Source organism: Malassezia pachydermatis (assembly GCF_001278385.1).
Source record: "Malassezia pachydermatis strain CBS 1879 chromosome Unknown scaffold2, whole genome shotgun sequence".
In the NCBI taxonomy this organism is placed as follows: Eukaryota; Fungi; Basidiomycota; class Malasseziomycetes; order Malasseziales; family Malasseziaceae; genus Malassezia; species Malassezia pachydermatis.
The window spans coordinates 423,943-447,782 of record NW_017253139.1 but is presented as its reverse complement, the minus strand read 5'-3'; the positions used below and the strand labels follow the sequence as shown (position 1 = coordinate 447,782).

Genomic DNA, 23,840 nt, shown 5'->3' with positions numbered 1-23,840 from the left:
CACGTCCTCTGCGTTGCTCGATCCACAGCTACAACGCATGTTCGTACGGTCTATCCGTCATCTATCGCGAGCGTTAACGGGCACCGGGCGGGCGGTACACGCCGCTACGAGGCTTCACTGTCGTGAAACCATCATTGTCCGTGCCGGACGAAGGGGGAGGAGGCGCGTTCCCAGCGCCACCGCCGCTCTGGCGCATACGCGAGAAGGCGCCTGGCACGTAGCGGCCCGAGCCACCACCACTTTCGCCCCGCGACGAGGCGGGGGGCGGTGGCGGCATCGACATCGGCGTACGTGGCTGCGACGACGTGGGCGGCGGCGCTGTGGGGCCACCGGCTCCGCCGCCAGCGCGGCTACGCGCCAAGTCGCCAGGGCGGTATCGCCGGTTGGCAAACATGGGGTCTGTCGAGCCAGCGCCGCCGCTGGGCGGCGCCGGCGGGCCACGGCGCCACGTATCCGCGGTCTCCGCCCGCGACACGGGCGACGGCTCGGCACGCGAGCGCTCGAAGCGTTCCTGCGAGCGCAGGTCCTGCGCCGCATGCAGATCCGACTGGCGGCGGAGCGAAGCTTGCCGCTCCTCGATCTCGGCGCGCTTCTGGGCCTCGAGTTGCGCTTCGCGCTCTGCGTCGGCACGCTGGCGCTCGAGACGCGCCGCGTCCTCCTTCTCGCGCTGGGCCTGCGCCTCGGCCTCGGCCTTCTCGCGCTGCGCAGCCTCATCGCGCTCTTTTTGCACGCGCGCACGACGCTCGGCCTTTTCGCGCTCGATGTGCTCCTTGGCCTCGGCGACGCGCGCCTCGTGAGCCGCGCGACGCTTTTCGAGCAGCTTGGCCTTGAGGCCCTCGTAGTCGGGCATGAGCGACGTCAGCGTCTCCTTCAATGCCATATCCATTTCGTGGCGCTCGCGCGCAGCCTGCACGCGCGCAGCATGCGCACGATCGTGGTTCTCGCGATCGATCTTCTTCTGACGCTCGTAGTCGGCTTCCAGCAGGGGACGCTCCTCACGACGGTATGCACGCTCGATGTGATCCATACGGCGCTGCACCGTCCGCATACGCTCGTTGAGGTCCTTCTTCTCCTTCTCGATCTGCTCGACCTGCAGCTGCACAAGCTTGTCGGTATCCAGCGAGGCAAACTCTTCCTCGCTGAGCTTCAAGCCGCCCTTCTCCTTGAGCGACTGGGCCATCTTGCGCGCCTCCTCCAGCTTGGCCGCCTCCATCTCCTTGCGCACATGCTCGAGCTCGCGACGACGAGCCTCCTCGGCAAAGCGGCGCTGCTCGGCCTCGGCCTGCTGACGCTGACGCTCGACGCGGAGTGCCTGCTCTTCTTCTTCCTTGCGACGTGCCATCTCACGCAGCAGCTCCTTGCGGCGCTCAATCTTCGCCTTGCGCTCCAACACAGCCTCATGTTCCTTGTCCGCCGAGGCAATCGCACGCTGCAAAGCCTCGGTGCGAACCGCCTGTGCTTTGGACAGCGCCTCCTCATCAACGACACGCAGCGTCGCGTCGAGGCTCTGCGCCAGGCGTGCAAGCTGCGTACGCACCAGCTCGCTGGGCGTCGATTGCAGATGCACCGAGTCCATCTCGCTCGTGCCTGCCAGCGCTGGGTGGACATCAGCGGCAAACACATCATCCTGGAACGTAATGGCACGAGCCATGTGGTCAATTCGCAGGTTCACATGACCGCGCTTGCACGCGTTCAGGCAGAACTTTTCAATGTCCGCCGACGAGTACGAGTAGGGCGCCTTGAACGCCGCGACGAGTTGCATCACTTGCTCCATCTTCACCGAGTCGTACACCTGGCTCAGCTGCTGGAACAGACGCGTGAGGACCACCGAGTGCAGCGGCTTGACGTACTTTGCCATGTCCTCGTCCGTCGCAAGCTGGCTCAAAATCGGCTCAATCTTGGCACAAATTGAGAGAGGGTGGAATTCCACCTCCAGGATATGGTACAGCTCACGCAGCTCGGGACGCACACGGCGCAGCACATTGCGGTTCAGCGCCTCGCGCAGGAGACCCGAACGCGTCGGTGTCTTGCTCAGACCCAGCAGCGCATTCAGGCGGCCGGTGCGCTGGCGCGTCTCCGAATCGACCTGCAAAAAGTCGGTACGGCCCTTAGTCAAGTTGCCTGTGCCGGGGGCACTCGAGGCAATCACCGGCACGGCCAGTGCACTCAGCAAGACAAACGACGCCATGCGCGTCTGCTCCGCCTCCGTGTGAGCCTGCAGACGCGCCAGGGCATAGTAGCGGTTCCATGCCGCCGCATGGAACAGATGATTATCGCTCACAATAAAGATACGCGTCAGCTTTTCGTAGTAGTTCGCCATCATCGCCGGCTTCGGTGCCTTCTTCGCAATGGTAAGAAGGTTGTGCACGTCTTCCACACTGCGGAACGCTTCTTGCCACAGCTCAAGCTCGACCGCATGGTTCAGCTGCGTAAAGCGCGTGTCGAGGTGGCGCTGCAGCGTGTCCGCGTCGGAAAAGTCGATGGCGTTGGTGTGGTGCGCCGAGCGAGCAACGCTCTGCAAGTGCTGGCGCAGCACTTCGCACAAGCGGCGGAACTCGGTCTTGCGCTGATGCTGCAAGCAGAAGTGCAGCGCCTGATCCGCGACCTGCTGGTACGCCATCTCCAGGCGCGTGTTGTTCTTCAGAATGTCGAGCGCAGTGCGGTAGGCCTCCCACACGAACTTGAGCCACGGCGTAACGAGCGTGCGGTCCGTACGGTCACGCTCCTGGTCCTGCGACACACTGCCCAGCAGAATGCTCTCCGGCGTCTCGCTCTCTTCAAGGTCGTCCACGTCGAGCTCCTCCGCCGCGGCGTCAGCACGACTGCGTGCCTCGGCGACCTTGGCATCCGCATGCTTCAAAAAGTGGCGGATCACATTGCGGATCGATTGGGGCTCCGTGTTCTGGAAAGCATTCTTATACTGCATCAGTGCTTCCTTCGCAACACGACCACGGCGCTGGTCCACGCACAGCTCCATGAATCGCTCCATCAAGGGCTCCAGCGCGGTCGGCGAGCCCTGCTTGAAGCGCCGCGAGAAGGTAAACTCCTGCAGCGCCTGTAGCGCAGCCGCTGGCTGGCCCACATTGATGAGCTCTTCGGAGCGCTTTAGTACCGCTTCCGGTTTAACGACGGGCGGCATGCTTCACACCCACAGCCGGTCGGATGAAAAAGAGGCGCAGAAGAAATTCGGGCGTCTGTCTCCCCTCTGCGCTCGCGACCCGCAGCTCGGCCGAATTTTCGTCGACATCGTACGGCGGGGATCGAGCCACGTCTGCGTGCTATGGTGTACGTTGCCGCTGCCATGTCGAGTGGATCGACAGCGCCGGCGCCGGCGCCGGCGCCAGCTGTGCTCTCGAAGAATGCGAAGCGCCGTGCGAAGCGCAAAATGCAGAAACAGGATACCGCTACAGAGGCACCTGCCCCCACCTCCGCAGCCACCGCGCCGTCTGGGACGACACAGGCAGCGACGATGGACGACGTGCCTACGTACATTGCGCCTGCGCCTGAGCCTGTCGTTGCGCCGTTGCCAGAGATGGATCCTGCGATGGCCGCCTCGTTCTCGGCTGTGCTGGAGCGATTCCAGCCGGCGCAGGACGAGTCGGCGGGCGCCCAAGCCAAAGGCGAAGTGTTCTACTCGGACGATGATATGTACTCGGACGACGAGGCGTCCAAGCTGCCCAAATCGACCATGTCACGTCGGAAACTGCGTGAGCTGCAGCGCATGTCGGTCGCTGAGCTCAAGCAAGTTGTGCGGCATCCAGAGGTGGTCGAATGGGCCGACGTCGCGTCGACGGATCCGCAGCTTCTGATTCATTTGAAGAGTTACCGCAATACTGTCCCTGTGCCTACGCACTGGAGCCAGAAGCGGGAGTACCTATCCCATCGACGTGGTATGGAAAAGCCGCCGTACGAGTTGCCGTCGTACATTGCGGAGACGGGCATTGCGACGCTGCGTAGCGCGATGCAATCGGCGGACGAAAACAAGACGCTCAAAGCCAAGACACGCGAGCGTGTGCAGCCAAAGCTGGGACGCATGGATATTGACTACCAGCGCCTGCATGATGCGTTTTTCCGGTTCCAAACGAAGCCGCCCATGACCATGTTTGGTGAGACCTACTTTGAGGGCAAAGACGGTGGGTCGCGTGCGCGGCATCGCCGGCCTGGTGACTTGTCCGATGCTCTTCGCGAGGCTCTATCGATCCCGCCGCTCGCACCGTTCCCATGGCTGATTGCTATGCAGCGGCATGGGCCTCCGCCGAGTTATCCACACATGCGCATTCCCGGGCTGAATGCGCCGATTCCCGAGGGCGCACAGTGGGGCTTCCACCCTGGTGGATGGGGCCGTCCGCCTATTGACGAGAGTGGCAACCCCATCTACGGCGACGTGTTTGGCGAGTCCAAGAAGCACCACGACGACGTGTTTGTGCAGGATGCGCCCCAGCGTGAATACTGGGGCGAGTTGCCGCCGGAGGACGACGACGTGGGCGACGAAAGTAGCGACGAGGACATGGACGAAGACGAGGCGGAGGAGGACAGTGAAGCGATGGACGAAGGCGACGACGACGACGACGCGCCGACCATGGTCGATGACGACGAGGCGCAGCGTCTCGCTGGCCTCGCGACGCCGTCTGGTATGCAGACCGTCATGGCCGGACTCGAGACGCCAGCGTACATTGAGCTGCGGAAACCTGCGCCCGCCTCGTCACGGCCAGCCGATGCTACCAACGATGCGCCCGCTGCCGCGGGCGCCCCCCCTAGCGGTCCACCGCCCTCCCTATACCATGTTCTTCCGGAGCGGTCAGCTAGCGCACAACAAGGCGGTCTACTGGGCAGTGATCACGTCTACGACGTACGCGCCGCCCGTGGCTCGTCATCGTAAAACCTTGGTCTATAGAGTCTATGTCCAATCATGCATCATCTCATCGGCTTCGCGCATAATGTCACTGAGCGTACGACGGTGCTGGCCAGCCTTGGCCGGCTGTGAGACCGAGCGCGACAGTGCGTCCTGCGGAGCGGAGCTGTTGGGCGTAGTCGCTTTCGTGGGCTTGCTCGATACGGCGCGTCGAGCCGCATCTACACGTGCCTCGTCCGTGGGCCGCGACGCGGTAGCGGCGGCGGTGGAGCGCGTGGGCAGCGGCGGCGGCTGCATCGTCTCTTTGCGTTTCGGCAGCGGCGGCGGTCGTTGGCCACGTGGAGAAGGCGTATCGCGTGCCTTGGATGTAGTCGGCGTCGGCGGTAAAGGCCGTGACGTGCGGCGTGGACTGCCACTGCTGGATGGTGTCGCTATGCGGTCGGTAGGCGTCTCGGACGTGGATCGCGGCGGAGTGGTCGGCGGTGACGAGGTGGATCCCAGCCCGAATCGCTCCAGCAAGGAGGCTGGCAGACCCCACTGACCATTCGGCAGGCCACTTTTGCTTCGCGCACGAGCAGGCGACGTGGTAGGCTTCGTCGGTGTGGACGTCTGACTCTCTTTCTCGCTCGATGTCACAGTACTCAACGATCGCGGCGGCAATGGCGGGGCCGTGGACGAAGGCTCTGTTGTCGGCGCGGCGTCCTTTGTGCGTGGCGATGATGTCGTAGAGAGGCGCGGAGTCGATGTCATCGTGTGCAATGGATCGCTGCGTTCCGCCTTGGGCGTACTTGGCGTCGACAGTGGACGTACTTGCCCCATTTCCGGCGAATCCCACGCAACGTCTCTATCGCTGTGTGCCACAGACCGTGTCGCATATCGTGCAGCGGACGGCTCGTAGCGCCGGGAAGCCTGGCTTGTGGGCACCCATAGATCAGGCACAGCATCTTCCGAGTCCGGCTCAGAGCTGCTCTCGGCCTCACTGCCTTCCGTGTCTGACATGCGCACGGAAGGCACAGGCACATCAGAGGCGTGTGCGTCAGGCCGCACTGCTTCCTCCTTCTCCACGCCTAGGGCAGAGAGCAATGGATTGTGGAACGACGTGGACGTATCTGACAACGCCCGCTGCGATGTAGGACCTCGAGCTGGTGAAGCATGCACAATGGTCGTAGTGTCTCCCATGTCGTCCATATCAGCGTCCATGGAAGACCAGGTTGTAGCGGCAGGGGAGGACGGCGTAGACGTCTGCGAACTCGACGGGGTATCAAAGATGGCGTCGGCCACCGACGGTCTACGCTGTGCACTACGCAGCCGATCCATCAGGGACGTATGCCGCCGCGCAGCCCTGGGCCCGCTGGACGGCGTGGTCGGCGTACGTGTATCCTTCACCCCATCTACCTCGTTTGAGGACGGTACAGAGGTGCCAGCCCCGGCCGCGGTAGGTGCGGCATTGACGATCCCATCGTCTTCTTCGGACGTCATGGCCAGTGCCTTGGCCATAGCCGTGGGCATAACGTCCGGCGACATAGGCGGCGACGTGCTCACGTCGTTAGCCTGCGGCGAGGTCAGGCTGTTGGTTGCGTCGACCGCCACGTTGTCTCGCGTGGATAGCGCCTCTGAGAGATCGGCGTCCGTGTCGCCTGGCTCTGCCGTAGCAGCGAGCACCTTGTCGCCCTCGAACGACGATCCCAGCTCCTTCTCGGCGGTGTCTGTCATCGTTGGAAGGCGCTTCGGTTCGTCACTTGCCTTTGTCTGCGTGTCAACTGGCCAGAACGACACGGGCTCTTCGGCCGTCTCCGGCTGGGCCTCTGTCATGGCTGGCTCGGTGCTTGTTTCTGTCTCTGGCACTTGGGAGGCATGCACAGGCGTATCCTTCGGGACTACGCCGCCCACAAGGTCCGTCTGCATCGTTGAGGCATCCTTCTCTTTATCTCTGTAGCCTGACGTGAGCTCGTCTTTGGTAGGTCCATCGGCCTTTCCAGACGTAAGCTCGTCTTCGGTAGACCCGTTTGCCTTTTCCGATGTACGATCATTCCTAGGTCCATCTGCCTTGATAGGCATAACATCAGTAGCAGACTTGTCTGATTCGACAGGCAAGAAGCCTTCGCTCACCGCTTTGTCGGCGTTGGTAGAGGCTAGATCATGCGTAGGCGGACTTGCCTCCGCCGAAGCAAGGTCCGCCAAGGGCACGTCATGGCTGGTAGGCGGATCTGCCTCCACAGGCGCACAATCTTCCGCAAGTGAGTCGGCTTGTACAGATAGGAGATTGTCGCTCGTGCGTAAATTCACTGGCCCAGACGTACGATCGTCAGGAAGAGGGCCAGTGTCGTCCGGTGCAGCATCATCGCTGTCCTCCCTCCAAGACGGCACCTCTTCTGACTTGTCGAGCAAAGTCGTAGATGTATCGGGCCTAGCCGACACCGCCTCAGCAGGAGGCAGCACTGTAGCACCATCTGCCTCGTCGTCGGGAACGATCGACTTTTCACGAGGGACACTCTCCGGTTCGTTTAGCTCATCCACTTCAGAGGATTGGGTGTCCGTGACTGAGGCCTCGGCATTGTCGATATGTGCATCGCGTGCCGAGTCCAATACACCCTCCGTCCGGTCCAGTACGGGCGTCGCTGTCGTGGCGTGAGGCGCTTCCGTCATCGATTCGTGCATCGCAGGGGAGGCGGCTCCTTCCTCTTGGCCCTCCTCGATGAGTGGCTCGGCTGGCAGCGACGCAGGCAGTGGTGCATCCAACAGAGGCGAAGACGGTGTGGCGGCCTCGTCCACCTTCTCCCTCGTTTCCGGCTCTGCCTCAGCGTGAGGCGATGATGGCTCTGGCGCCAGGAGGTTGGTCGGAGGCGGCCCATTGTCCTTCGACTGCATATGGTTTTCCCACAAAGGATCTTCGACCCTTCCTTCGTCATCGTCCAGTAACGATGGTTCGTCGTGCGACAAGGATGGGAGAACACGGCAAGCAGCTGTGTCTGTAGACGCTGAGTGGGGCATCACAGATTGATCAAAACTCAAAAGCGACGCATCGTCTCCGGCTTGCGACTCGTCTTCCTTAGCAGTAGTCGTCTCTGTCTCTTGCGGTATAGGCGGCGTGAGAGTACCCGCTGAGATTGCCTCGGTCGTGGTGGTAGGTATTGTGTCAGTCTCCGTCTCTGCAAGCACTGCAGACCCAGTGTCCCTTTCTCCTGCCAAAGGCGCGCTGGGCTCTGCCGACTCGATCGGTGGCCTTTCCTGTTCCTTCTGTACATCGTCCTTCTCGTCGTGAGGCAACGCGTCATCAGTGTCCTTGGGTGCGTGGGACGGATCAAGCGCCTCATTGTCATCGTTAGAGGCTTCCTCTGGTGGTGCCGTCTTGCAGGACCATGGCCCCTCCGTATCCCATCCCTCTGAGGTGACAGATGGCGACTCTTTATCCAGCTTGGGTACGTCCACCTCCTCCGACATGGCATGTCGTTCCTCTTTTACCACTGTATGTGACCAAGGCCCTTCTACATCCCATTTCGGCAGTGGAGGAGGCTCCTCGTCTTTGGTAAGCGTCGATGCCGTCGCCAACTGCAACGCAGGCATATGCTCCACAGGCTCTGTCGATGACCATGGTCCCTCTCGTTCGCCATTTTGCACTGAATCTGGCAGCGAAGCCCATATACGGTCCAGCGTGGGTACGAAAGCGTCTTCTGACGATTCATTGGGCGTCGATACCGAGCCTTGGACTATCGCTTTTGGCTTCACAGAAGGTACCTTACCATGCTCCAGGAATTCGTACGCTTCTTTGTCCGAGATGACCACATCAGACAGTCCCAGACTGGCAAAGAGCTCGTCCGTTTTCCGAGATTGTTCAGTCTGGGCCATACGTGCGCGTCGGTCTGCCATAATTTGGTCCAGTGACATCTTATTGAGCTTCATACGTGGCGCATACGATCGCGGCTTGGGCTCTACGCCAATAGCTTTGGCAGCTTCTGATACAAGACTGTTTGTAGAGCGCTCTTCGGGATTGTACCTAGCAGAAATCTCAGATGGACGTGTGCTACTCTCCAGAAGCGAGGGCGCGGTTGGCTCCGCCATACGAGCGCGACTCGATGGAACATATGTCCTTCGAGTCGTCCGTGGTAGTGGTTTTTCCAGTTCTTTCAACAGCTCGTCCACTTCCGCGTCAGTCACAGTCGTCCCTTGGGGCAAGAACGCCAATGGGTCCTCGTCTTTTAAGATACGCGCCCCTTGCCCAGGCGCCGCAGGGGTCGCCATGAGCGTCGGAGCAGGCGGGAGTTTCACATTGGATTTGGAGGCAGGGCCGGGACTGGATACGGGTGGAATAGACTGTGCCACAGGAGGGGCTGTGCGTCGGTTCGGATCAATGCGTAGAAAGTTCAGTAGGTCGCCAAGCTCGACCGCCTCTTCGAACTCTTCATACGTTCCACGCCACTCGTTATGAACAAGAAGTCCAGGGATCTGTGGATTCTGGGCCTTACTGCGCCAGCGTTTCTTTGCATCTTCGTCCGAGGCCAAGTCATGGTATACGAAAGGAATCTGATCTAGTTAGGCACGTCAGACCTTTACAAACCTTAAATGCGGACAATACAGTAATGTATCTGTCATGTCGGCTCCTTGTTTTGGGGTTTCCGAGGATCGAGGTGGTGAACAGCTCGACCTCGGCACTCATGTCCAGCAAGGCACCACAAATAGGTGTTGGAGCTTCGTGTTGCTCTCGACGTGGAGTTGTGCCTGTGCGTGAGGCCCAGGCGTACGTCACGTGATAGTCCACAAGGGCCGCGCGTCGTCTATGGTGCATCAATTTCTTGTCGTGAGCGACGACGTAGTCATGGCTCGCGTTCAGATGGAAGAGCACCGCGGTAGCGGTTTTGACTTTTCTGGTCATGTACGAAACGCAGAGCTGAGTGGACGTGGTCATGTAGTGCCGCGTGCGACGAGCACGGGTACCACGATTGTCGGTCTGATCTACAAGGATGGCGTAGTGCTCGGCGCCGACACGCGTGCTACGGAAGGTCCTATCGTGGCGGACAAGAACTGTGAAAAGATCCACTATATAAGTGACCATATCCGGTGCTGTGGTGCAGGTACGGCAGCTGATACGGAGTTTGTCACCAACCTGATCTCGAGCAACATGCAGCTGCATGAGCTGCACACACGCAAGAAACCGCGTGTTCTTGCAGCCATGACCATGCTGAAGCAGCGACTATTCCAGTACCAGGGCCATATTGGTGCCGCATTGGTGCTAGGTGGCTACGACTCAACGGGTCCGCAGCTGTTCACCATTGCACCGCATGGCTCGACGGACAAGCTGCCCTATGTGACCATGGGCTCTGGCTCGCTAGCTGCTATGTCTGTATTTGAGAGTGGATGGCGCCCCAATATGGAGGTATGTACGAGGCCCAAGACACTTACGTGTGCAGGAAAAAGAGGCGGTGGATCTGGTAGTCGCTGCGATTGAGTCGGGTATTTTCAACGATCTTGGCTCGGGCTCCAACGTCGATGTATGCATTATTCGTGAGAAGAGCACAGAAATGCTACGCAACTACCGCAAACCAAACGAACGTGCACAAAAGGAGCAGAGCTACAAGTTCCCGCGGGGAACGACCAAATTTACCAAGGAAGAGATTTTTAACATGGTGGTTAAGGAAGGTATGTGCATGTCTAGCTCATGACAGATGTTCTGGACTTTGGTGCCCCTACAGCCACGACGACAAGCGCCAGTGACGCTATGGAGACAGATGCTTCGTAGTGTACCTATCTAGACTGAAAGCCACGTGGCCGGTTGACAAATGGCCTGTTTCTGTGCGCACGGCGCGCCGGCGCTTGGCCGGTGCGGGGAAAGAGATCACCGGCGTCTTTTGCCATCATCATGTCAACGAGTAATGGGAAGGCGAAGGAGCGTGTGTTTGCCGGTTTGGTCGCGGATATGCCCATCGGCAGCATGCGAGAAGTGCCCCTACAGTCAGATATAGATCCACCTGTCAATGCGTTGGTATCCAATGTGCATGGCACCTACTATGCCACCACGTCCAAATGCACGCACTATGGTCTGCCGTTGGTAAAGGGTGTGCTGACGGACGATGGGCGTGTGTACTGTCCCTTCCATGGTGCTTGCTTCAAGGTGACGACAGGTGACATTGAGGATGCGCCTGCTCTAGCCCCACTCAAGACCATTGAGGTTGAGGTCAGCGGCGAGGAAGTGTACCTGCTTGTGGACTATGAGGAGCTGAAGAAACCTGCGTGGACGGCGTGCAAGAAAGACAAGAACGCTGCAACATCAGGCCCTACGACGGTGTTTGTTGGCGGTGGCGCTGTGACGTTGCATGCCGTGCAAGAAATGCGCCGCAGTGGCTACCAAGGCAAGATCATTGTGCTTACCGCCGAGTCGTACCCTACCATTGACCGTACGAAGTTGAGCAAGGCAACAGCGCCATCGCTTGACAGTGTGCTTGTACGTGATGAGGTATTCTGGCGTGAGACGCTGGATGTTGATCTGCGTTTGTCGTCGCCTGTGTTTATGATCGATACGAAGATGAAGCGATTGCATGTCCATGGCGGCAATACGGTGCTGTATGATTACCTGGTGCTTGGTACAGGTTCTGTGCCGCGTCGGTTGCCTGTGCCAGGCGCCGATGCGAAGGGCGTGTACGTCTTGCGCACTTATCAGGATGCTGAGGCCATTTCCGAGGCGCTCCACAAGCGCCCTTCGCCGAAGCTGGTGGTCATCGGTACTGGCTTTATTGGCCTGGAGATGGGCATTGCGCTATCGAAGCGGGCGGAGGTGACGCTGATCGGACAAACCCACGTTCCGTTGGAGGGCCCGCTGGGCCGCCAAGTGGGTGGTGGGTTGCAAACGGCCATTATGAACGAGCGCAACCTTCGATTTTTGAACGCGGTGGATGTCGTGAGCATTGATACCGACCTGAACGGCCATGTGCGTGGCGTCACGGTCCAGCCACGCGCGCGCGGCTCGCCGCAGCTGCAACTGCATGCCGATTTGGTGCTCATGTCGACGGGCGCGCGCCCTGCGACTGACTTTTTGAAGAACTCGCCGTCGTTCCCGGCGCTACGACCGGATGGCTCGGTAGAAGTGGACTCGGCGCTACGTGTGGCCGGCCTCAAGGATGTGTATGCAGGCGGTGATATCGCTGCCTACCCGAATGAGCAAAGCCAGCACCATGTGCGCATTGAGCACTGGAATGTGGCCAGCAACCATGGACGCCAGATCGGGCGTACGATTGCCAGTGGAAAGATTCGCACGTACACACATATACCTGTGTTCTGGTCCGGTCTTACGTCGCCACTGCGGTATGCAGGTACAGGGGTGGGCTACACGCAAGTCTATGTGGATGGCGAGCCGGATGAGGCGGAGTTTATTGCGTACTATGCGAAGGACGATCGCGTGATTGGCGTCGCAAGTATGTGGAAAGATCCGATGTTGGTCCAGGCGCTGTCGCTCATGCGGGCTGGCAAAATGCCCAAGCTGAGTGTACTGGCGGCCGGTCTGGACATCATGACACTAAACACCGCACCTGCACGGAAACTCTAAGCGGCGCAGATCCGATTTGTGGTTGGGCACAGTGGCGCATCTACCAACACTACCTCCACACGGAACACCCCCCTTGTGCCGCCCCCGTGCGCGGCCCGCCCGCTGGCGTAGGGGTGGGGGCCTTGTTTGTAGGTTCTTCTCGCTCTTGCACCATCCACGCGCTTCGTGCTGGCGCGGAGATTCTCGACGTGTGGATACGATGAGTAGCACTCCTAGTACTTTGAACAACCTAACGGCTGCTGAGCGGCAGGCGTTTTCGCAGCTGTTCGCCATGGCCGATCCCACGCACTCGGGTGTGCTTAGTGGCGAGGCTGCGGTGCCCTTCTTCGAGGGGTTTAAGCTGCCTACCATGACGCTTGGCCAGATTTGGTCGATTGCGGATAGCCAGAACCAGGGCTTCCTTACCCCTGCCACGTTCGGAGTGGCGCTCCGTCTCATTGCGCGTGCCCAGCGTGGCGAGAGTGTGAACGAGGCTGCCGTGCATACGCCAGGGGCGCCGCCGGTGTACGAGGGCGTGTCGTACGGCGCTGCCCCGGCTTCCTCGGCGGCGGCACCGCCCACGCCATCCGCCTCGCTTATTTCCGAAGAGGACAAGGCCCGCTTCACACGCATCTTTGCGATGGTCGGACCGACGCAGGGCATACTGAGCAACGAACAGGCGAAGGATGTGTTCCTGAAGTCCAAACTGCCCTACGAAAAGCTCGGCGCTATTTGGAACCTGGCCGACACGAAGCAGCGGGGCATGTTAGACCTGCCTGACTTTATCATTGGCATGCACTACATTCAGGGCACAATGAACGGTACCATCACCTCGTTGCCGTCTACGCTACCGCCAGGTATGTACGAGGCGGCAGCGGCTGGCACGAGCCATGGCATGGCCTCGTCGCAGCCGCCTGCGACGCCGCAGCGCGGTATGTCGCAGGACTCTATGCAAACGTCGACGGTGCCTTCGACGCCGGCCGTTGCGCCCGCGCAAGCGCCGATCTCGTCTGCCTCGCGCTCCTCGACGACTGGCCCGACTGCAGGCAGCATGCCTGCGTCGTCGTCACAGACGACGTCAGCGCCGCTGCCGCCGACGCCTTCGAGCACCGGCTCCTCCTGGGCAATTACGCCCGCTAGCAAGGCCCGCTACGATGGCTTCTTTGATCAGCTCGATACGCAGCGGGCTGGGTATGTCGATGGCGGTGTGGTTGTGCCGTTCTTCCTTCAGAGTGGCTTGGATGAGACGACGTTGGCGCATGTATGGGACTTGGCCGATCTGACCCAGGACGGCACACTGACGCGCGATGAGTTTGCGATTGCGATGCAGCTGATTGACGATAAGATGGCCGGCAAGCCTGTGCCGGAGCAGCTGCCTGCCTCGTTGCTGCCGCCCTCGGCGCGCTCCATGCCGATGCCCGCGGCCGCGGCAGCGGCAGCCCCAGCAACGCAGCCGCCGCCACCGCCGCCTGCGCAGGCCAAGACACAGACGCAGCGCGAACTGTTCTCGCTCCTGGATACCGATGTGCCATCCGGCTCTTTGTCGCCGTCGGAGGGGCTATCGACGTTTGCTACGTCGCCGGCGATGCCAGCGTCCGCGCCGACGCCCAGTATGCAGCCGATGCAGCCCACTAGCACCGTGCGTGCCGTTCCAAGCCAGGCGGCCGGAGCTGAAGGCGTCGCTGCAGTGGCAGCCAGTGTCGGTGTGGGGGCAGCCGTGGATGCGGCGTTGACGCGGGAGAAGGAGACGGCGGTGCGTGATCCGTTTGTGCCGGAGGACGACGACGTGTCTACCGCGCAAGTTGATGAGGCCAAGGCGGCGTTGGCCGCGACGCAAATGGCACGTGATGATGTGTCGGCGCGCCGTTCCAAGACCGAGGCTTCGCATACGTCGAACGCCACGACGTTGGCGGAGCTGGAGGCGCAGCTGACGCGCGCGAAAAAGGAGCACGAGGCGGAAGAAGTGGCAGTGGCTGAGCTCGAGCGCAAAGTCCAAGCACAGGAAGAAGAGATTCAGACGCTGCGCCAGAGTGTCATCCGCGAAGAAAGTGAGCTGAGTGCGCTGCGTACGCAGCGCGATGAGCAGGAGCAGAAGCTGCTGCAAGACCGCGAGACGGGCCATGGCCTGAAGCGCCAGCTTGGCGAGCTGCAAGCTGAGTCGCAGAAGCTACGTGCTGAGCTGGAGCGTCTGGCCGGGGAGGCGAAGCGCCAAGCGGCGCTCAACGCGGCCGCGCACCAGGAGCTGAGCACGGCGCAGGACGAGCACACGTCGCTGCGTAGCTCGGTGACCAGTGCTGCGTCGGTGCCCAAGTCGGGCACGTCGACACCCTCGTCCGCTCGTCGTCTCAACCCCTTTGAGATGATGGGCAGCGCTCCGAGCGGGGCAGCCACGCCGACGCTGTCGCGCGGTACGCCGGCCGCGTTTGATACGCAGTACGGCGCGGCAGCCTTTGCGACGCAAGCGCCGCCGCCGCCGCCGCCCGTGGCCAAGGACACGCTGGCGGCGCCGGCCGTCATGTCGGAGCCACGTGAGAACACAACAGGCCAGCAGGGTGGATGGAGTGTGCACGACGCGTTGACCCAACAGCCGCAGGTCGTGGCGCTGCCTACGCGTGAGTCCGTGTCGCAGGCGGTGGGTGTGCCGGAGTCGGACGACGACGAGGAGGAAGGTCCGGAAGAGGCGGAGGCAGCGATGTACCGCACGCCGGAAGCGCCTTCGATCGCGCACATGCCTACGACGTCGCATGCTACGATCCCGCCGATGCCTCCGTCAGGTCATGGGGTGAGCGGCACGGATCTTCCACGCGATGCGTCGGCGATGTCGTTGCCGGGCGGTTTCCCGGGCGAGCAGGACGTCGAAGGCCCGAATAGCGAGACGCGTGTGGTGAATGGACAAGCGCTGACGTACGATGCGCCCGCGACGCAGCCAGGCATGCCGACGCATGTGGTCGACGCGCCTGTGCCTACGTCGCCGAGCGCCGAGGTGCCTTCCCAGCCGCTCACAGCCGCAAGTATGCCTGCCGTTGCGCCGTCATCGGCGTCGACAATTGTCGTGCCGCCATCATCGGCGCCAGCGACGCCCAGCACCGTGGCTGGTGGCACGGCTACGTCGAACGACTTTGACGCGGCCTTCTCGCGCATGGGCGTCGCCAACGTCGTTCATCGTCACGGCACACCTTCATCAGTAGCGAGCCAGCGCGGTAATGTCCCGCCAGCCGTGCGATCGCCGCTCTCGAACGAAGTGCCTACGTCGTCTGTGCCGCCGTACCTGCAGTCGTCGACGATTGTGCCGCCGCCGCCGCCTGGCGGCAATGTGCACACGGGCGCAACGACGACGGTCTCGAAGCCATCGGGCATTGAGCAGCAAGAGACGCCCACGCAGCAGCAGTTTGAAGACAACTTTGAGCCTGCGTCGCCCAACGCCGCCTCGAATGTCGGCGCGGCGCTGGCCTCGGCCCGCGCGCCGTCGCCGCCCCTGCCTGGCGATATCGGCCCAGTGCGCCAGCTGTGCCAAATGGGCTTCTCACGCTCGCAGGTGATCCGCGCGCTGGAACGTAGCAACTACCGCACGGAACGTGCGCTGGAACGCTTGCTGGCGGACCAGGGCGACCGTGCGTAAGTATGTATGGCCCCACCCCTTCATAGATAGGAACGACAGTGATGCTGACATAGTGTGAGTGTGTGGAGGGATGAAGTCACATGATACCCATGATCGATAGCACGACCTTCCTTGTCTTACGCCCATCGCGCGCAGGGAGCATGCACCGCCCGAGCGTGCGTAGTGCCTCGGTGCACGACGACACGACATCGGGCGACATACGAGCCGTAAAAGCCCAACTGCTAGAGGCCCTAGGGCCACATGCAAATGAGTACTGGCACGCCCTCGGCGCGCTGTGCACAGCAAGTATGGATCGCGCAGAGTTTCAAGCGCGGATCCATGCATGGATGCCGAGCGATTGCATCCCACTGCACAACGCTCTCATCTTGAAATTGCTAGCTGAGGCGAGCGCTGCGCCCACCTCGCTAGGTCGTGGGGCAGCACAGGGCATGCAAGCACCTACGAGTCCGATTCGTGCACGACGGGCCCCCCTCCTCGACGAGTCGGAGAGCGATGAGGCGCATGAGCCGCCTGTGTACGGCCACACGGGCCGCGGCGCAAAGCGCTTGCGACACATGTATGCAGGCCTCTCATCCCAAGAACGGGCGCGATTGCAGCAGCTGCCAAAGACCAACCAGGCGTCTATGCACACCGCGGCGTCTGTATGGGCCGGCGCTGGCGCTGAACTCTTGGAAAAGAAACGCAAGGAAGACGAAAAGCGGCGCGCCGTTGAAGAATGGCGGCGCACACGCGAGGCCAAGCTGGCGATTGGCGCGGAGCACTGGCGCATAGCTGCCATGCAGACGGCGGCGCACACAGAGACCCAGCGTACGCACTTGTCCACCTCGATGCAAGAGGCGCTGATACGCAGTGCGATGGCGCCGCATTGCATTGAGTCGCATGAGCTGCCTGATGTGCATGGGCTGCAAGATCGTATGACGCTGGCGGCGCTCGAAGCGGGGCTGCCGAATGGCGTGCAAACGCAAGCCGCAGCTGTGATGCTCTCGGCCTTGCAGGAGCATTTGCGGACGATCTTGCATCGCGCTTTGGCGTACACACGCAAACGATCGACGTCAACGCACTCGACCCGCATTACGATGCGCGATATGACGGCCGTCCTGGATCTAGCGCCGCATGTGGTCGTGGAGCCGCTTGGCCAAGGCCCGCTCGAGCGATTGTGGCTACCGAGTCTTCCGATGAACAGCGATACCCCTTCTCACACCGACGGCGCGCACGTCTCGTGGGCTGACGACGATGCAGTGCGGCAGGTAGCGCGCGAGTGTGCGACGGCCAAGATGACCGCCCATGTCCCCTCGACGTTATCGCTGCCGGCCGATACAGACCGCGAGCAAGCGCTGCTTTTGCGGCAGCAGCAAAAGCGCGATGCCCTGCGTAGCCATGTGGTGATCGACCAAGTCGCGCCCCTGCGTCTTCTGGATCGTCGTCCGCTTCGTGAGTCGCTCGCGAAGGGGCAGACGGACGCATCGACGCCGCTTACGCAGGCCATCGAGCAGCACTACCAACACCTGCATCACCACCATCAGCAACACCATCACCCTCAGCCTTTGCACCGACACAAAGATGAACTCTTTGAAGTCGTGGATCCCGTAGCATTGCTGGGATCCTTATGTGAATAAATAGAAATACAGTGTACATCTACGAAGCCTTAATGGTCTAATACATTCCATCGACTGCGTAGCCCTTCGAGCCATCGCGCATACAGCAGGGAGGCCAAGCGGGAGCGAGCGGCAGGAATCCGCGGTGCGTCCACGTCACGTAGCGGTGTTTGATCCCCAAGCATTGCAATAAACTGCTCCAAGTACTCGGGGCATTGGCGGCCCATGTGACTCAGCAGCGAGTGCAGTTGGTGGATGAGCGTACTGGCCGTGTCTGACTCTGTATCTTGTCCGGCTTGGTACGCAAGCTGCTCCAGCACCTGCTGGACGTGGGACTGCGTCGTCATGGGGCGATGTAGATGCGGCGAGCGTGCTACATTAGCTTTGCTGGGCGATGCCATAGGCGTACGTGCCGTGGACGAAGGCGTAGCTGTCGTGGTCGGCGGCGTCACGGCTCGTGGCACTACCTCGTTCGTCGCACCTTCCGCCTCTGCCGAGGGCGAGGTGAGGACATTCTGTGCCGTATTGCGCGAAGGCGGGCCTTGGGCGAGAGACGACTCGACATCAAGGCCTAGCACGGCTGACACATTGGGCGACAAGTCAAATTGCCATTCACTGTGGTCACTTGGCTCTGGCACAGAGGCCTCCTGCTGAGACAGCGACGTGTCGCCTGCCACAGGCACAGGTGGCGCGCCCCGCGCCACAATGATATCGCGCACCAACTGCAACGTGCCCGCCTGCTCGATCCATGGGTCTTTTGTGAGTTGCCGCGCCGTGGCCCGGTCACTACTGCGCTTGGCCAAGCATCGCTCGACAAATCGCACCATCGACGGCGAGTGCGACGCATCGAGGGTCGGCGGCGTCGCCTTGGGAATCAGAAACATTGCACGCATAGGGTGGTATTCAGACAGCGGCGGTCGACCTGTAGCCATTTCCAGCGTTGTAATGCCCAGCGACCATATATCTGCGCGAGCATCGTACTGCGACTGCCGAATGACCTCCGGTGCCATCCAGTAGGGAGAGCCGACCAAGGTGTTCCGCCGCGAGCCACGATGCAAGAGCTGGGCGGCCACGCCAAAATCAGCTTAGCGGTTAGTAGGAAAAGACGTACCGAGTTTTACATGCCCATCACGCGTAAGCAGGACATTGGCCGCCTTGATGTCGCGATGAATAATGCCAAGGTCGTGCAAGTACGCCAGGCCAAGGACAAGTTCATGGCATATCACAGCTGTAACAGGATCAGGCAGTGGCCCACCACGCTGCAAAAGCGAGAGACACGACCCACCGTCCATCAGCTCCATAACGACCCACAATGTATACCTCTTCACAAAACTCCCAAAGTACCGCGTAACGCGCGAGCAGTCCTGACACTGCGCTAGACTCGCGATTTCACGCTCAATCTCTTGTAAGTCTTGTGTTTGTGCCTCGTCATCATGGCCATGCGAAGCAGACTCAAGTAAGATCTGCTTTACAGCGACCAATTGGGAGGTAGGGGTGTAGAACGCCTCGTACACTTGGCCGAAACTGCCACGCCCTAATCGGCGCACAATGGTATACTGCTCCCACGGCTTCTTGGTGCCGGACGGCGGGAAGGGAATCAACGTCGACGATAATGACGACGATGACGACGTACTCGCGTCCCAGCGCGGTGACGTTGGGCGTTCCCCCATCGGACCCACACACTCCCAGTGACAGCGCAGGGGCAACGTAGGAAGCCTGCGTGAGTGGAGGAGGACGTACACATGCAGATCGCTCGCACCAGCCACACCCACCACGTGTTATACAGAATCCGTCGTAAAAAAACATGGCTAGCGTATACTACATAGGGAAAGGGGAAAGGCCGCATACGCATCATGGATCGACCATGATACCTGTGAGCTCTGTAGAGGGCGTTTCGGGTGAGCCTGCCGACGTGTCACGTCGAGCACGACGCCAACTTGAGAACCATCGCTGCAAGGTGTGTGTCGGACCACGCGAGGGCGTCGAAAGAGGTGAACGTGTAGCTACCTCTTCAGCTGGGTATGGCGGCGGCGAGGGTATACGTTCAACTGAGCCCGGGAGCGTAGTGAGGTGAATGCCACTCGCATCGGAGCATCGTCGAGGGTCGTGTGAGCACACGGGCGCCGATGCGTCATAGTACGACGGGGGCACAGGCAGCAGGGCCGTCGACGCAGCCGTAGCAGCATGACCATCAGCAGACGAGCTGGATGCATGGCCGGCCTCAATGAGAATGCTATCCTTGTCTTGGCCATACGCCGGCGGCGGTGCCAGCGTGCCGACCATCGGCGCGAGACCCCATTTCTTCACATTCGCCTCAATAAACACAAAGCCGGCCTGCCCAAAGTTCACATGCACTTCAGCCGCCCCATCAACGGCAATCGTCGGGAACAGGTTGTGGCTATACAGACCCGTAAAGGCTTCCGGCATGCGCACACCGTTGCGCGTAAAAAACACAGAGCCTGTACGTGGGCGATAGCCCACGCCGACCACGTCGCCTTTGACGTAAGGCGGGCCATAGGACTGTGCATGGAGAGGGTGATTAAAGCATTTTGATCCATCTTCGGACATGTATGCCACTGAATGCTTGCAAAAACCAGGGAACCGGAACGTTGGGTACGGCTTGGTCGCCAAACCAATCGCAATCTCTGTGGTGCTGGGCTTCTCAAAGATCTTGGCCTCCCAATAATACACTTCATTAGTCTTGGGTAATGGAAGATTGGTCTGGATGGAGCAAGCGCCTCCCTCATGGGGCGCCATCCCGATACTATCCGCCAGGAACTGGATCTCCGTGCGAGCTGAGACCATAACGCCTTGGTGCGATTCGTAGGCAGGATCAAAACTCCATGCACTCACACCCTTTTCTTGGATGCCAACATGTTGTGGCATTGTGATATCTGTATCACGCGGAGACATGGGTGGATGCTGTGCGCACCAACGCTTCGCACGCTCGTATCCAGCTCGAGACGCATCATCAAGCTGCTCGAGCCACGCATCGCATGCTTGCTGAAACGACGATGAATTTTCCAGCTGCTCCTCGTAGTGTACATTGACGGGGCTTGTTGAGTCACGCAAAGCGATGCCAGGTCGCAAGCGCATGATTAGATACATGACAAATGGTGCTACCACCACAAAGATCATTGCGATCGCAATCATCAAGATCGGGAGGAGAAGCAAAAGGAGCTCCGCCACCGACCCGTCCTCTGCAGGTGGCTCGAGAACTGCCGTTTGTTCGTAAGGCGGTAACTTTGGCATGGTCTTAAACGATGCACAGAGTAGGTGTTTTCAACGCGCTAAGAACAGAAGCTACCGCCGTACAAGGAAGTCGATGAAAATGCACGATAAGCCACCCGCCTGGGGTGGGGTTTGTCAGGGCAGAGCCGCTCGCTGCATCAGCGACATCTGCAGACCTCCACATGGGGTCGCCGCTTGCGGTGCGTGGGTACGGCATCACGTGTCGGCCGACCAGTTCGGCTGTGGCGTGGCGTGGCATGCATAATCCGCGCGGCCCAGCAGCCACAAACCCGAGGGAAGGGAGGGGGGACGGCCTCAACACCGATTTTAGTTACTCCCTCTCCTTTTGTCATCCTTAGCAAATAGCCCTACGCTTACAAGGTATGTGCAGTGGAGCGACGCCATCGAGACGCGTCGTGATGGTCTGAGGAGCAGCATGCTAACACGGCAGAGATGGAACAAGGCTCATCGGGACCTCCTCCACCCCTGCCTGACGAGGCGCTTGGGGCTGTGATCCAGCTCGCGCATGCCGCGTCGCGTCCGGATAGCGACGCCTCCAACAACAACACGGGGAACGACAATACGCGTGCCTCGGGCGCGAAAGGTCGCGGTACGGACCTGAGTGACAACCAACGTGCATCGAAGCATGTGCGTATGGACAACGGCGCGCAGCCTGCTGGCATGGATGCGCAGGCACTATCGTGGGCGCAGACCGCCCCGCCCGCCTACCCTGGCCATGGTCTCGACCAAAATGGCCTTCCACTGTCCCACGGCGAGGCCAATGCGTTTGACCCTGCGACCCACGGTGTGGCCACCTACGGTGACCAGACGGACCAGAACCGCATGGCGCCGCCGCCGCCTGTGCAGCAGCAGCCACAACAGCAGCACCAATCGCAGCAGCAGGGTGAACAGCCAAAGCACCTCACGTCCGAGCAGACAGGTCTGGTGGGTGCGCGCGGTAAGACGGGCATGACACGAACTCTTAGCACAAGTCGTCGTGCTGAGCAAAACCGAAATGCGCAGCGTGTATTCCGTGAGCGAAAGAACAAGTACATTGCCGATCTCGAAAGCAAGGCTGCGTCGTTGGAGAGTGCGCTCCTTGCTGCGGAAGAGCATCGTCGTCGCTTTAATGAGGCGCTGGAGACAATTGATATCTTGAAGCGTGATAACGATACCTTGCGTGTGGCTCTTCGGGCCCTGGGCGGCCACCAAGCCGTGCCGAATGCACCTGCCCTACCGATCGATCGCGCTTCGCATACCTCGGCGCTGCTGCCTACAGCGTTTGCACAACAGCATGCCGGCGCTCCCGCGGGGGCGGGGCGCCCTGGTGAGCACCACGACCACTCGCACGCCCAGGGCCAAGGCGGTATGCACGACTCTGCCGACCAGAACCAGGACCCTGCGACGGCCGCAGCAGTGGCTGCCGCGGCTTCGGGCGGTGCACCGTACTGGCTACTGGAAGCTGTGTCGAATGCCAACCAGCAGCACGGCTTCCCTGTGTCGAGCCACTTTTCCTCCCAGCTGGGCGACGGTAGCCTTCCAGCCGGCGCACATACACCGATGCATCCGAACGACCCCAATGCGATGCGGGCTCGTTCGGCCTTGACCGGACAGCGTGCGGAAGGTATGCTTGACCCATCGTTGGAGCACGCAGCGTTGGGAGATAACACACGCTCGGCAGCACGCGTGCCTGGCGATGAAAGCAAGGGCAACGAGTCGCTCGATGTGACGGGCAACCCTGACAACCTAGCTTCGTTGAGCGCCGTGGCGGCGGCGGCCGCCGCGGCAGCTTCACAGAAGGTGAACAACTGAGGATAAACATGTTTTAGTATGTATGGATTTTCGTAGCCGAGGAAAGTGCTTCTTGTAGCCATTGAGTGAACAACTCAGCGATATGCCGTTCTGGCGATGACTCGGATGTCAGAGCGGTATTCTCAGCGTACTCAGCCTTGCTGGCGTACACGCGTACAAACTGGCGGCGAAGCGTTTGGAGTCGTGCAGGTGAAGGAAACGTGGACATGGCTGGCAGGGTGAGCACAATCGGCGGGGGTGGGATGGACGACGGCATGGGAAGCAAAATGCGGCCTTCGCATACGCCGCCCTGTGCACGGTACTCGGAGAGCGCCGTGAGTACGAGCTGTGTCACCGTATCCAGCATTTCCAAGCTGTTGTTGGTCGTTTTTTTGCGCTGCGTGTGAGTGAGAGGGTACGTACAATCGCCGTCACGGCTTTGGGTGGCTGGACATCGCCCTGCGTCATGGCCTCCCATAACGGTGCGAGAGGCGTGGGTGTACACTCTAGCGCCTCAGGCGTCCCGGCAGCAATGGTCGTAAATAAAGGGCGGTGCCAACGAGCACTCGACGATGGCTCTTCAAAGCGCATAAGCAGCTCGTCCCAGCTAGAGGTCAGCAACACTAGGACGTACCATGCATCTGTATATGTCGCCTCGCCACGAGTTCGACGCTGAGTATTCCATGTCCGACTAAGATCAGGTGTACATGCGACGTAGAGCTAGGTCGTTAGGAACCAAGATCGACGTACCGTGGCGCATCGCAAGCCCAGCTCCCGGGTAGCACACCAGAGCTCATAGCGAGAGCCCTTGATATTCAAGCCAGCCCCTCCATCGGCAATGACAATGGTACTAGGACTCAGCGCACGGCGCACAGCACTTAGGTAGGCTGCACGAGCTCGGCCTTCTGTACGTTGCGCTAGGGTTAGCCATACAATACGTACACTCATACACGCTGCGATCTACATGCACGTTGTCGTCGGTAATGCACACGACACTCGTCAAGGATGGGGTCTGAGCTAGCTGGCTCTCAAAATATGCCTGGATTTCTAGGGCGCGTGTAGTACGTCCCGAGCATGGGAGGCCCGTCACGACCAGCAAGGCCATTGTGCGCGCTCGTCAAGAAAAAAAAATGTCTTCGTGGACGCCTCCACTTAGAACGTTGGTTGTCTTTCTTCGCAATGTGGCGGCGGAGCGTTGTGGTAGGCCGTACAGCGGTGAGGCCAAGATATAGGGCTACA

At 60.6% G+C, this 23,840-nt stretch overlaps 11 protein-coding genes across 11 annotated transcripts; 6 read left to right on the top strand and 5 right to left on the bottom strand.

Annotated features, from left to right (window-relative positions):
- Positions 1 to 73: 73 nt before the first annotated feature.
- Malapachy_2259 (eukaryotic translation initiation factor eif-3) lies at positions 74 to 3,139 on the bottom strand (the record flags this gene model as incomplete). The annotated part of the gene is made up of 1 exon (XM_018136751.1): positions 74 to 3,139. One exon carries the CDS (start codon positions 3,137 to 3,139, stop codon positions 74 to 76), a length of 3,066 nt encoding a protein of 1,021 aa, XP_017992830.1.
- Positions 3,140 to 3,301: 162 nt separating this feature from the next.
- Malapachy_2278 (hypothetical protein) lies at positions 3,302 to 4,879 on the top strand (the record flags this gene model as incomplete). Its single annotated transcript, XM_018136770.1, has 1 exon — positions 3,302 to 4,879. The coding sequence occupies one exon, from the start codon at positions 3,302 to 3,304 to the stop codon at positions 4,877 to 4,879; it is 1,578 nt and encodes a 525-aa protein (XP_017992886.1).
- An 18-nt stretch (positions 4,880 to 4,897) lies between these two features.
- Malapachy_2289 (hypothetical protein) lies at positions 4,898 to 9,506 on the bottom strand (the record flags this gene model as incomplete). The annotated part of the gene is made up of 2 exons (XM_018136781.1): positions 4,898 to 9,378; positions 9,404 to 9,506. The coding sequence occupies 2 exons, from the start codon at positions 9,504 to 9,506 to the stop codon at positions 4,898 to 4,900; spliced, it is 4,584 nt and encodes a 1,527-aa protein (XP_017993045.1).
- A 120-nt stretch (positions 9,507 to 9,626) lies between these two features.
- Malapachy_2280 (20s proteasome subunit) lies at positions 9,627 to 10,586 on the top strand (the record flags this gene model as incomplete). Its single annotated transcript, XM_018136772.1, has 3 exons — positions 9,627 to 10,223; positions 10,258 to 10,486; positions 10,513 to 10,586. The coding sequence occupies 3 exons, from the start codon at positions 9,627 to 9,629 to the stop codon at positions 10,584 to 10,586; spliced, it is 900 nt and encodes a 299-aa protein (XP_017993042.1).
- A 120-nt stretch (positions 10,587 to 10,706) lies between these two features.
- Positions 10,707 to 12,386, top strand: Malapachy_2302 (monodehydroascorbate ferredoxin reductase; the record flags this gene model as incomplete). The annotated part of the gene is made up of 1 exon (XM_018136794.1): positions 10,707 to 12,386. One exon carries the CDS (start codon positions 10,707 to 10,709, stop codon positions 12,384 to 12,386), a length of 1,680 nt encoding a protein of 559 aa, XP_017992862.1.
- Positions 12,387 to 12,585: 199 nt separating this feature from the next.
- Positions 12,586 to 15,984, top strand: Malapachy_2297 (ede1 protein involved in endocytosis; the record flags this gene model as incomplete). Its single annotated transcript, XM_018136789.1, has 1 exon — positions 12,586 to 15,984. One exon carries the CDS (start codon positions 12,586 to 12,588, stop codon positions 15,982 to 15,984), a length of 3,399 nt encoding a protein of 1,132 aa, XP_017992971.1.
- Positions 15,985 to 16,124: 140 nt separating this feature from the next.
- Positions 16,125 to 17,600, top strand: Malapachy_2304 (saga complex subunit hfi1; the record flags this gene model as incomplete). The annotated part of the gene is made up of 1 exon (XM_018136796.1): positions 16,125 to 17,600. The coding sequence occupies one exon, from the start codon at positions 16,125 to 16,127 to the stop codon at positions 17,598 to 17,600; it is 1,476 nt and encodes a 491-aa protein (XP_017993009.1).
- Positions 17,601 to 17,629: 29 nt separating this feature from the next.
- On the bottom strand, positions 17,630 to 19,249 carry Malapachy_2276 (signal transducing protein kinase; the record flags this gene model as incomplete). Its single annotated transcript, XM_018136768.1, has 2 exons — positions 17,630 to 18,663; positions 18,691 to 19,249. The coding sequence occupies 2 exons, from the start codon at positions 19,247 to 19,249 to the stop codon at positions 17,630 to 17,632; spliced, it is 1,593 nt and encodes a 530-aa protein (XP_017992890.1).
- Positions 19,250 to 19,430: 181 nt separating this feature from the next.
- Malapachy_2273 (endosome protein) lies at positions 19,431 to 20,831 on the bottom strand (the record flags this gene model as incomplete). The annotated part of the gene is made up of 1 exon (XM_018136765.1): positions 19,431 to 20,831. One exon carries the CDS (start codon positions 20,829 to 20,831, stop codon positions 19,431 to 19,433), a length of 1,401 nt encoding a protein of 466 aa, XP_017992895.1.
- Positions 20,832 to 21,263: 432 nt separating this feature from the next.
- Positions 21,264 to 22,622, top strand: Malapachy_2305 (hypothetical protein; the record flags this gene model as incomplete). The annotated part of the gene is made up of 1 exon (XM_018136797.1): positions 21,264 to 22,622. One exon carries the CDS (start codon positions 21,264 to 21,266, stop codon positions 22,620 to 22,622), a length of 1,359 nt encoding a protein of 452 aa, XP_017993010.1.
- A 74-nt stretch (positions 22,623 to 22,696) lies between these two features.
- Malapachy_2275 (hypothetical protein) lies at positions 22,697 to 23,706 on the bottom strand (the record flags this gene model as incomplete). Its single annotated transcript, XM_018136767.1, has 6 exons — positions 22,697 to 22,712; positions 22,754 to 22,998; positions 23,025 to 23,208; positions 23,236 to 23,321; positions 23,352 to 23,518; positions 23,544 to 23,706. The coding sequence occupies 6 exons, from the start codon at positions 23,704 to 23,706 to the stop codon at positions 22,697 to 22,699; spliced, it is 861 nt and encodes a 286-aa protein (XP_017992889.1).
- Between the last annotated feature and the right edge of the window lie 134 nt (positions 23,707 to 23,840).